General features: G+C 41.0%; 1 protein-coding gene across 1 annotated transcript in view; it reads left to right on the forward strand.

Moving 5' to 3' along the window:
* EVC (EvC ciliary complex subunit 1) overlaps nucleotides 1-7,734 on the forward strand; it is a 51,990-nt gene extending 44,256 nt beyond the window's left edge. The window contains exons 17-21 of the mRNA XM_071556816.1: nucleotides 1,876-1,981; nucleotides 3,908-4,034; nucleotides 4,288-4,381; nucleotides 5,565-5,676; nucleotides 6,675-7,734. Coding sequence (XP_071412917.1) covers nucleotides 1,876-1,981; nucleotides 3,908-4,034; nucleotides 4,288-4,381; nucleotides 5,565-5,676; nucleotides 6,675-6,756 — 521 coding nt within the window. The 3' untranslated portion in view covers nucleotides 6,757-7,734. The remainder of the gene's footprint in view (nucleotides 1-1,875; nucleotides 1,982-3,907; nucleotides 4,035-4,287; nucleotides 4,382-5,564; nucleotides 5,677-6,674) is intronic.
* Nucleotides 7,735-12,752: the final 5,018 nt, after the last annotated feature.

A 12,752-nucleotide genomic window follows, 5' to 3' on the forward strand; every position in this document is an offset into this window, starting at 1 on the left:
CTTTGATTTGAGTTCCTTCAAGCCACAATTAAAACTGAAGCCTGTTCCAGAATGCTTCTCTGAGCTGAGCTGAGATGAATGTCATTACACTCTTGAATGTTTTGCTTCATCAGTGTTTTGTTATTGCTCTCTGCTGGGTCTCCCAGTTAGGCTGTGAGACCTAGAATACCAGTCACAAGAAGCCTAGTCAACCTTCTTGTGGTTGTTCATTTACATTGTTTTTTCTCCTAGAAGTTGTGTGGATATGTTTTTGTTTGAGTGTGCTGCTATGCCAAGTACTACAAGGAAGAAAATGACACATGTAATGGAGCACATTTTCTTTTCAACTGAAGGAAAAGAAAATCCTTCTACTGCAATATAAGCCTTCAGTCAGGAGGGAGAATGAGAGTATTTATGTTGGTAATGAAGCAGGAATGGTTTAGATTTGGGTGGCCAGAGAGAAACCCAGCTGAAATGCACAGATCAAAAGAAATGCTACAGTGAAAAAATACTGCAAACCTACATGTGTGTTTTGTAGCTTGGCATTACAAGCTGCTGAGGGATTTGGACACTTTAAGTCACATAAGTTTTTCCCTAACCAAACTCCAGGTTTGCAGTGTATAGCCCCACTTCTTTCTTACTTCTGCTGCTCTATTGGCCCCAGAAGCACTTAAATTTCTCACAATGATTCTTAACAGCCTGGAGCTCTGCTCGGGCACACAGCCAGGTCACCCCAAGCCCTGCCAGCCAGCCAGCTGCCTTCCATCTAGGCTCATCCAGGAGTCAGAACATCCACGTTCCTTGCTTTGCAGGAGGGGTTAATCTGTGAGGTGATCTCCAAGAATGATCATTACACTAAGAGTGTGATCCTCCTCACCAAGTCTTCTCATAGCTTCTCTTTCTAAAACAAGATGGAAAAAACAGTGTTGGCAATAGAACCACCTACTGTGTTAGCTGTGGGGTTAAAATGGCCACATAGGAAATTTCTTACATACTTCATTCAGTGACAGCAAAGTAGGAGTAAGGACCATAGTGCCAGGCATCTCTCTGCCAGTGACTGCTTAATGTCAGGCTAGAGGATTATGCCTCTTCTGAGATCGCTGGATCTAGTAAATGTGAATTTAGTCTGTCTGGCACAGCCACAGAAAAAAAAGGTGGAGAGCACCTCCCCTCACACAGCCAGTGCAGCCCAGCCTAAAGTCATTGCTCCCTGATGGTGCCTGTCAGCCTCTCTGAGCATTCAGAAAAGGTTGGATACTCCCCAAATGAAGGTTATGTACCCTGATCTGTTACGAATCCATGCATCTCCCTCCTTCTCTTTTATTTAAGCAGTGGTGGAAGATCCTGTCTGTCAGATGTGATCTGAGCTCTGCTGCCAGGCAGGACTTCAGGGGCAAGAGTCAGAAGCCTGGTCAGCAGAGAAGCACTAACTTAATCACAGAGTATGAGCATATGCAAAAGCACCCAGAATACTCTGATGTCAGTTGAGGGGATGTTTTATGAAGCTAAGCATTCCCAGGACTAAGTAGCCTCTGAGTGGAGGTTTTCTTTATATTGCACATTTTGTTTAGGTATTGCAGTTCTTGCTTAATAAATCAAGGTCTTTTTATAAAACTTCTGCTTTGAATTCCATATTAATCAGTTAGTCTAGTGGGAGAATTCGGTAGAATAGGAGTTCAGTGACGTTACCATCTCATCTAAAGGCTGCACAAATTATTGTCAGTGCAACAGATTACAGTGGCAGAGCAACAGTGTGTAAGAAGTACTTGATATCCCCTAAGGAACAGTAACTTTGGAAAGACTACCTAGAACCAGGATTTTTTTTTTTTGCTGAAGGTTGCCACAAGTCAATTTGTGATTTTGATCAGAAGATTTTCCAAAATATTATTTCAACAGAAAGAAACGAAGGGATCAGACTTAAGAAGAAAGAAGAGAATGAACTGGCATTGAAAGAAACACACACCAAAGGCCTCCTGAATGTGTCATCCATGGTCCATCAAAGGTAAGGGTAGGCAGCAGCATGGCTGACTGTGTTTAAATATGAGTGATTGCAGATCTATATAAATGTCTAGCTGAATAAATGTCTTGAGTTTGAATTTTGTATTTGTCTTTGATGGAAAAGAAGTATCTGTTGCCAAATTACATCTGCCCTTTGATCTCAGGCATTTACATTCTTATTAAATAAACTTTTTGATGGTCATTAGTTACAGATTGAAGAACTGTACTTAGTTTGAAAAGAGGGAATGAAAAACAATGCCAAAACATAAGCCAAATTTTAAAAGAAATTTAACATAAATGTAGGATGGGAACCAGTGCTGTCCTTTCTACTTCAAACATCAAAAGTGTTTGTTAGTTTGCTGTGGAGGAAACATACACCATAATGAAGAGAAAATGTTTAAAGCACAAAAAATACTCAAAATGGTAAGATTTCAGTGAATGCCATTGACAATCAAGATTACTAGCACTAAATTTAGAGTACAATCCTTCAAATTTTAATTAAATAAAAATAAAATTTAGGTAAATACTGATTTTATAAAATATAAAGTCCAGACAAAAAGCACTGCAATTGCAAAGGAATAACTTGTCATAAAAAGCTGTATGGCTTGGCATGCACATGATACATTTTTGTAAACATTTTTGTCTTTAGTCTTGGTTTATTATCCAGAACAACAGAGCATCTGCAGTTTTGTAAAGGGGTTAATTTTTTTTTCAGGCATTGTTGCTTCTAGATTGAAAGAAGTTTTTGCCCACTTTTTTTCATCCTTGTTTGAATTAGTATAGAAATGGATTTATATAAAGGACTTCATAAAAGGTCTGTTAGTTATTCATTATCAAATTTTTCATTTATTCTGACTCAAATTTGCTTCTAGCTGTTGTCTCAGATTTTTTCTCCCATGATCAATTCTAGTATCTCAAAACAAAATACAATGAAATTGGCCTTCATACAAGCAGAAATAGGGTAATGAAGAATGTAATTATTCAGCTCCTAAACTGGTCTCATACCCATCAGTAATCAAACCCACTTTCCTATTTTCATTATGATTTCTTTTATGGTCAAATCCCAGTCCTTTTTAAGTTAATGACAAAATTTCCATTCATTTGTCTAACTCCCATTAAACTCTACATTATTTTACTGCTTTCTTTCTTTCTGCCCTTGGTGCAACATTATGAGTGTGAGTTCAAAAAGTAAATTTTGAAAGCTAACCTCTGTAGGCAGTGACCATTACAACAGCAACTTCATTACGTGGAGATGTCAGAAACAATTTGTGTTACTTCCTTCCCTGAGGAATGTAATGGATGATTGACAGCATTGCTCTCAGGTAGATCAGGCAAAATAAACCAGAAGAAATACAGATGCAGCAAAGTTTCAGCCATTCAGGTTGTACTGTATTAGTAATAATCCTTAACCAGAAAAGTAAGTCAAGCAAAGAATATAGTTGTCAATACTCTCAATTGCCAAATTTTGAATTATCATGTTTCTGGCTAAGTCACAGTCTGGTAGTGAAGAGCCCTGGATGAAATGTCTGATTCTTAATCCCTTATCCTCACACCTGATCTTCTAACAGCTTGTCTCTTTGGCAAGCAAACAGTAAAGATGATTTTAGAAACACATAATGGTTTTGAAAGCAGATTTCAGTTTTAGAGCTGAACTCCAGCTCCCAAAGTCCAGGCATGGACAACCCAAACTCCTGCTGCAATTCTTACCTCCAAAAGGAGTTTGTATCCTATGGACAGCCAAGGCAGGTGATTAAAGTAAGTACATCTGTCTAAAAATCTACCACAAAATTTTCTGTCCCAGCAGGATCTGTCTGGATCAATATTGTTAAAGAGCCTTTCTCTTTATAAAATCTTCTGAATAGACTTTGTCAGGATTGTATTCCTCCCTTGAACTGAACAACATCTGTATTTTTACATTTCTCTTGACCAGAATATTGCTGCAGCAAAAGAAGGTTTTGTCTCAGTTTGAACTGCAGCAGCAAATTCGTCTGGAGTCTCTAAAGCAGAAGCTGCTGAGCTTGCATCACCTGGAAACTGAGCTGGAGAATCAGCTAAGGGTAAATCAGAGTAAAATGGTGCATGGATCTGAAGCAGTCAATGGCAAAACATGGGATAGGTTGTGAGGCCTCTTTGCTGGCCTAGTTGAAATCAGGGCTAAGATTCACCACCATCTTGTGGGAACTGACTGACCATATTGTTTTCTGTGTTTGCAGTGACACATGCCTGTTTTTTAATGCCACATGTAGCATAACATAATCCACAACTGAGCTGTGTTGTGTTAACTGACTGCTGGTTTATCCTTGGGTGCAGGAAGCAGAGCAGGACTTCATGAGCGAGTTGGCTGTGCTGACCAGAGTTCCAGTGACTGTGAAGAAGAAGACTTCCAAAAGGAGCAAGCCAGCAGGTTGATACAATCCTGAATTGTTTAAAAAACCCGCATAATTCCTCAATCAGTGCAGATTTTGCAATATAACATATTGGAGTTTCAGGAGAGATTGTTCATCAGTGCCATTTCCCTAACTGGCATGTACAAAAGTAAGGCAGCCTTTGAAGGTCACCAGTGTGCCAGCAGCACAGCCACAAATAAGTGTCACCTTCTGTTGTAACTCCAGAACAGGCTTTGGACACTAGATCACATTGTTCCACAGAGGCGAGGCTTTGCCCTGCTCAAACCAAAATTATTTTTCATGTCTTTATCATGTCCTCTACAAATTACTCTGTTCATCTCAATCACTAGGTCTTTGGGAGAACAACAGAGCTGTCACCCAGCTGTCATTCTCCTGGTGGAATGGAAGAATTGCCTTCCCACACATATGCTCAAAACCAAAATCTTGCTGAATCGGGAAACTTGAAATATTTATATGAATTTACTGTAGTTTTAACAGATTAATTCATTCTTCAAGAGATACTTAGGGACAAATTGTCAGAATAGCAGTTGTGTTTCCCCATCCACATTTTGGGTGGAGCATACAAAGTGTCATCCTTTGAGCCATGCAATCTTGCTGTCATTATCAGCATGAAGCATTTGGCATTACATTCTAAAGATGCTGAGAGGCGAGATGGGAGCCTGAAAGGGGAAAACAGCTCACTCACCTGCACAGTTTTGAAGTCTCTCCCCCCAGGCTGGTTGTTTCTCAAGCATGCAGAACCGTGGTAGGCACATGACCCCAGGGACACGTGTAGAGACTCAGTTCAGGGTCCTAAAGGCAGTGAATTTTTAACACCAGATTGTTCTGATTCAAATCACTCAAAATTATGAACTAGCTTTTCTTCAGTTTACTGGTAATAAAAAGCCATTTTCAATTACTTGCTGAGAAAATACATGATAGGGCTTTCAACTGTGGCACCACATGGAAGCTTTACTTCAGTGTTCAGCAAGTGTGAAAGTTCAGTCTGCTGTGTGAGAACTAACCAGTGGTGAAAAAGCAGTATGCTAGTCTAATGTAAAGTGGAGTGGTTTCCTTGGAATACTAACATGTATGCATGAAGTGTTAGAGTGTATTGTTTTGCTTTAGGTTAATCAAAACCAAAAAAGCTCTACTATATGTGATTCTTTTTTTTTAATCCACATGCATTTGGCAATTCAGGGAAAAAAACAAACTCCAAAAGACAGACTTTCCACTCACCTGAATCAGCAGAAAAAGATGATTTTCATGAAAATATTCAAGAGCCCCATGGACTGACTTCTGGCTCATGCAGGTAAAGTAGGAGCTAGAAATATGGTATGTGAAAAACAATTTGTAAAAAGCTACTTTATTTTATAAAAAGCTACAAAAATCTACTTCATGAGCAGGCATGTCAATCAAACCCAAAATATAATGCCTACATTAGCTAAGCTTCTTCCATAATTGTTACTTGTCACATGTACTTGATCTATTTTTCTTTTAAAGTTAGGAAATTAATTTGTGTTTGCTTCTATGTATATTTTATAAATAACTTTGATTATAGGTAGAGAAATGAGAAATACTGCTTCCTTTAATTACGTTTTTTAAACCTGAGTCACAGACAGTATAAATCAGCAGAAACAAGTGAATTCAGTGGAGCTTGGCTGACTTGTAGCAACCAAAATATGGTCTGTGGTATTTGGGCTTTCAACTTCCACCTTTATTTCAGGAACAAAGGCAAGCGCCAGCCTTTGGCTGATGAGGGTAGTAGCTCTAACAATGATTTTCTTGATAGATGTTTCAGTTGGCTTGTGCTGGGGTACTAACTAGAGGAGAAGAAATGGCTGCAAACCCGAAAGATGCCAGCTGATTACTACAGGCAGATCAAACCAGCCAGCTGGTCACTGGGGCTTGATATATTGAGCAGAGAAAATCCTGCTGACAGGCAAAGCAAACAGTTGGTTCTCAGGAACCACAGGCCTTTGGGGAAAAGTATTTATCCCCTGAGTGACCTCAGCCTGGGGCTGACTTAAGGAGATGGCTCCTTTCCCTGATGGCATCAACCCTTTTCACACACTCCTTTCCCACAGCCAACAAGGGGTACATGTGTAGGGAACAGGGACACAACAAAGGAACGTTTATCTTTTTGCAACTTTGTTTTGGCACCTCAACAGAGGCAGCTGAAACCAGGGAGTGCAGAAGTTATATAGCAAGTGCCTTTCTTTTAACAAAACAGTTTAGTTTAAGAGAGAATTATAGTATTTTAAAATCTGTCTACAATTGTGTTTTATTTTTCTTATATATTTCTTTCAGAGAGATGTTACAGAGTCCACATGAAGTGGAGGCTGAACCAAGGAAAAACTCAAATATGTTAAAAAAAAAGGGCAGCAGGTAGTAAAAGCCTTTATGCGAGCTGTCTGAACACACTGTACCAAAGCGTTCTTCTGGGGAATCTCAGCCCCTGTAGATACTTACTGAGCTTCTTTGCTGAAGAACAATGAAGAAAATCAATAATAACTGAAAAATCTTTTTTTGCTACAGACCAAGAATCAATCCCAACTTCCTTTAGCTGCTAATAAAGCTTTTCTCTTGGTTTTGGTAAGGAGGAACAAGGAAGTCCTTAATCTAAGTGCTTTGAGGTATGCCTGGGAAATGTGGAGGGGAGATAGTTTCAGATTTGGAATACACATGAGGAAACTGCAGTTACAGGAGAACAGATCCACACCAGGCTGGTGGCCCAGGTCGATGTATCTCAGTAAGGTTTCATCACAACAGGAATGTACCACTTGCTTTTGAGCCCTAAATGTGGTGGATCAAGTCTTACTATTTTGTGATTGCTGCTTTGACTTAACAAAAATAGATAAAAATGCAAATAATATGTAAACAGACTTCAGATGGTATTGGTACATCAAAAGATGACATTTGGTCTCCCTTTTGTTACATTCTAGTTCCTCCAGGGCTATGTATGCTTTTAAAAGTCTGTACAAATATTTATATATATATATATTTCTCTGCCTTTGTCTCAGATTTCAAATTACTACTTTTAGAAAAAATGAGACAGAAGCAGTTTACTCTTTCACTTTTTTATACTTCAGTTTCTAGTCTTCTTCCTTAAGTGCACCCTTTTGTTTTCGATACACTTTGTTATGGTCATTACATTTCCTGTGGGAATTCTTGTTATGCAAAGCAGCCAGTTCTTGCTGGCTGTACAGAGCACCTGTATTGGATAATTAATTGCCCCACTTAAGCAACCTTATAGCTTTCATGAAATGGAAGTTTTCTGCCTTTTAAAAAATAAACATGGTATTTTGCTAATGAAAAGGCTGTTCTTTGGTGCAGGATGGAAAATACTACATGAGTTACGCAGTTTGTCTCAGACAAACGTGCTGCTACACAAATGAGTTTACCAGGAGTGTTAATTTTCACCCCAACCATTTAAAAAATGAATTTCTAAATTGTACTACCTCAGGCATTCGATTCTGGTATTTTGGTAGCTGAGCTCTGTGATTGCTCTGCATTCCTGACTTGGATATTTGATTTGCTGCTCATTCTGCCTTTTTTTCCCCTGCTCTGTGCAGATGGCATTAAGGAAGCTTTTACCATTAGAGCCGAAGATCCTTTAAACCACACAGCACGGCAGCGGCTCCCGTTACAGTTTGGGTGCAGCATCATCAGCCGAGCGGGTCTCATCACCCGGTTGGGGTCTCCCGGGTGCTCTCCTTTGCTAGGCAGGGCTGACATGGCTTTTTCTCTCCATTGGAAAAGAGGAATGGTTTGGATTATCCCAAAAGCGGTGCAGCAGTGCCCTCTGCTGGGCAGCTCGCGAGGTTTCCATCCCCTCGCTCTTGGAGGTGGCGGGGAGGGAGCCCCGGGAAGGAGCCCAGGAGGAGCCCAGTGCTCGGCAGGACCTCTGCGAGTCCCCCCAGTGGGTGCGAGCACTTCCCAGCCTTCCATTTGCCCGCCTTTCCCGGGATGGAGTTTCCACAGACTTCTCTTCTCCCACAGCGACATTAGCAATTTCCTGGCAAAACCCCTGCTACTCTTGCTCCTGTCACTGACTTCTCAGATTCCTTGAGTTCCTTCAGCACCAAGTTCCTGTTTAATGTCCTGTGCAAATTTCATGCACTGCCTGTCAGCAATGCACATACTGAACAAGACAGAGTTTAACTGGACCAAGAAACAAGTGTAGCAAATGCCAAACAAAGCTCAGAACAGTTGCTCTGCCGTGAAGGGCTGTTGAACTTCTCTTAGGTTATGGAATCATAGAATCATTTAGGTTGGAAAAGCCCTGTAAGATTAAGTCCAATCATAAACCCAGCACTGTCAAGTCCACCACTAAACCATGTCCCTAAGTGCCACACCTCCACATCTTTTAAATACCTCCAGGGGTGGGATGGTGACCCAACCAATTCTTTTGGCAGTCTGTCCCAATGCTTGGCAACCCTTTTGGTGGAGAAATGTTTCCAATCTAAACCTCCACTGGAGTTATGTTATTCAACTTTAACCACAGTAACCATCAGTATCTGTATCCTGATGCTGAAGATCTCCCTCCCATCTCCTGACATACTCATTACAGAGTGGGCTTTTTACCTCTGGCCCCTCAGTTTAGTTTAAATCCATGTGACTGCTTATTTCTGAGCCAACACAGGACTGAGATTTTTCCTGATGCTGTGAAATACTTTATCACCAGCCAAATGGGCACGGCTTATTGCAATAGTCACAAGTTTCAGCACAGACACTCCAGTTACTCACCAGGAAGAGAATATTCTCTGCCATGAAATGGATGAATTGCTCGAACAGGTAATTAAGAGAGAGTGCAAAACACCTATGCTTGGAAACTACAACTGTCAGCTGGACAGCATCCTGGTCAACCTACCTTTGAAGTTAACCCTGCTGTAGTAGGAGACTGGGCTTAAGATGATATGTCTTCCAATCTAAATCTTTCCATGAGTCTAGTATTGCTTTCAGCTGATGTGTTACTGAAATGTTTGGGTCTTCTTTCCTATGTATCTTTCCTGTATTTTAAGGGATGGTTAAAATTTCCCACAGGACAGGGATTGTGCCTACAGAGTCTTGAGAGATAAAGTGCTAAGGAGTTTTGCCAGATGAGAGCAGGCTCCAAGAGAGTGCATGTCAGATCAGGGAGCAGGGGTCACCTAGGCACCAGTCACAGCTCAAAACACTTTATAATACAAATCTATAAAGCCCTCTATTTTATTCTGGAAAGGGTAACATGGAGTTTTGATCATGTTTTACAGATACATATCAAAACCATTTGCTGCAGAAATTTAGGGGAAAATGTTCTATCCTGTTCTTGAACATGGAGGGTAACATTTTTCCATCTCCCATGCACCCCTCTCCCAAAACCCTCCCTGCCATCACTGAAATTTATTTGGAAAGTTTGTGCGAACTTTAGCACAACCATAATGAACAGCTATCCTAAAATCTGTTTGTTTAGATGACTGAGATTTAATTTTTTTACTAACAGCAGACGAACAATGACTAACAGTAGTAAGTACAGAAGAAAGGAAATTAGGAACCAGAGCATGGTGCATCCAGACATCTCTGAATTTTTAAGGGAGGTGAAAATTCAGATGAAAACGCTGAATTCATGGACACTTCCTGAATGGAAGAAAAAAAAAAAGGCAGAATCCAGTGTTCTATTGAGCCTGGAAGAAAAATACACATTTTTTATACCTAGGACTCCGTGAAAATTACACAGGATTAAGATACAATCTGAATTAAATAGTTGCTATTGCAGATTGATATTCTAATTATGAAGTTGTCGCTATCATGCAGATTTGCAATATTTCTAATTTTAGGGGTTCTTTTTAAATGTAACAGCTACACTTGCTAATGCCAGTGTATATTTACATGCACTGATAGGCAGATACCTGAGTAGATATTTTGTACACTAGAGGGTTTTCCTTGGACAAGTGTTCATGACAGGAAGATGAAATCCTGGAAAACAATACAACAAATTCTTCTTGCCATGTCCTTGGGTCTGCAAGGCTGTTGCCACAGGAGGTCTGTGGGAACCATGCTAGGTCTAAATGGCAAGCAATAGTTGGTGCCAAGATGACTAGATCAACACTTTGTCATCATGCATTAAGTTGTGCAATTCCTTACTCTGGGAAGCCATAAAGGCCAAGATCCTACTTGGGTTTAAAATCACTTTGGCAAATTCATGGCAGAAAAATTCACTGAGAGTTACAAAGAGGCTGTTGCTTTTCAATTACAAAGCAGCTGAAATAAACACTCAGAGGAACATCAGCATTACTTGTTTGCTCTTCTGGCCTCCTTCAAGCTTGTGTTGTTGGTTACTAAAACCCAGAGTAGATGGTCATCTGACCTGGTCCAGTCTGAGATTCTAGTTCTTGAGGACCAAGACCACTCTATTGCCAAGACACACATTTAAAGGCTAGGACAGCTGTCAGTTTTGGTACAGTTTTGGCATCATAATTAACAGGCTTTGCTACAAACACTAGAATTCAAACATTTAACTGCCTTGCTCTGGTAGCAGACAAACTAACACAAGACAAACTGGTCCAAAATACCATTCGGGAAAAAATCCATGGATACAGCCTTCTCTTCCACATCACTTGATTGACAAATAGTCCTGAAGCTGGTTGTAGGGACTAATTTTTACAGACTAATGGTCTACAAATAACAACAGGGAAGAGCCAGTTTTACACTGGCTACATCAGATGTTAAGAGGTCATAACCTGCTGCAAATTTTAGAAGCTTGATAATTCAGAAAGCATGGAAGCTCTGCTCTGCTTCCAGCTGTAGCCAAGCAGTTCCCCTCCCTCAGGTTCACAAACTGAACATCTCCCAGCTTGGTGCTCCTACAAAGGAGCAAACTTGAGTTTCCTATTCTGCAGGATGCACTTGGATCACCAGCTAATCCACATCTTCTTTAATGTTAGGGTTTTTTTAGGAAGGTTAGTGATGTAGGGGGCAGGGGCATTGCTATGAAATAGGCCTTCAGGTGGCAAGAGAAGCACCATTTACTTTGCTTAACCCTCCATGAGCAACAGCACATTCCATGTACCATCCAAGTAGGGTGGCTGTGCTCCAGTTGCTGCTTGAATCATACTCATGAACTGCATGTTCAAAGCAGAGACTCGGGCACAGCACAAGACCCACAGGGTCCTGCAGGCTGCCCCTCAGCAGTGCCATGGCAGCAGTGGCCAGGATGCAGAGCTTACGAACCTCATGGGCACAAAGTATTTCTCCTTGGAGAAATCATAGGATAGTCATTGACCTGACAAGCAGAATCTTGTTCACACAGCAGCACTGAACCATGAAATGCCTCTCAAACACCCACACATGTATTTATTCACAGGCACTTCACTGTGAAAAAATAAATTCCTGTTAACAGTGGATCCTCAAGTAGCTTGTTGGCAAAGGGTTCTCTGGTTTAGGAGGCTGTTAAATGTGTAGGAAAAGTGGAATCTCAACACCAGAAACACAGTGATCATTTCTGCCACCTCACATGTGACAAGCCTCATGCATTGAGCAGGAGTTTTATTTGGAGGTGAGCAACCATCGCTACTTGCACAAAGCATGCAAGGAAAGCACTAAGAAAATTTTAATGAGCAGGTTCAAAATTTTCACACTATGTCAAATTTGCTGCACAACTTCACAAAACAGCTGTATTTCTATTGGCAGGGTTACAGCACCAGGACTGTTGCTGGCTGTCAACACTCACAGCAAATGGGTTGGAATAGGACAGTGCAGATGAAGACTTGGCATTTCAGGACTGCCTTACCTGCTAGGTTGTAGGTTATTCCAGGGCAGGTTGTCTTTAGGCTTCTCTGCTAGCATTAATTTACTTCCTATAAAAAATCTGAACAACCAAATAAGCAATTTGTTTTAATCTTTATCATATAAAATATCTGAACCACCAAAGCAGACCTGGGTATGAAGAGTACTGTCCAGGCAATAGGAGACATGAATTCTTAGCAGAATGGACTGTTCATGAGAAGGTTTGTTTTTTTAGGGAGCAACCACTTTGGTTCACTGCAGACTGAATTGCAGTTTCTCCACTTGTTCAGCCCAAAGCCAAAGCTGGCTGTTCAGACCAGCTCTGCTGCCAGGTTTCAGACCAAGCTGACCAAAACAGTGTTTTCCAGCATAGTGGTTCTGTTCCCAGGCAAGCTAGAGGTGATGGCACACTGGCTTCACAATGACAGGCACATGGCAAGCACCACATGGTCTGTGCCAACATATTCGCGCTGTGTGGATGCAATGGAGGGGTGCTAAGTGGTCAAGCATCACTGTTAGAACCATTCCAGTGGCATCACACTGCTGTAGAACTTCTCCTGGAGCAGCTCTGTAGTGTAGACAGAGGCAGAGTGGCACAGGGGGAGGTGTTTTGCTGACCTG

Source organism: Pithys albifrons, chromosome 5, assembly GCF_047495875.1.
Source record: "Pithys albifrons albifrons isolate INPA30051 chromosome 5, PitAlb_v1, whole genome shotgun sequence".
Lineage (NCBI taxonomy): Eukaryota > Metazoa > Chordata > Aves > Passeriformes > Thamnophilidae > Pithys > Pithys albifrons.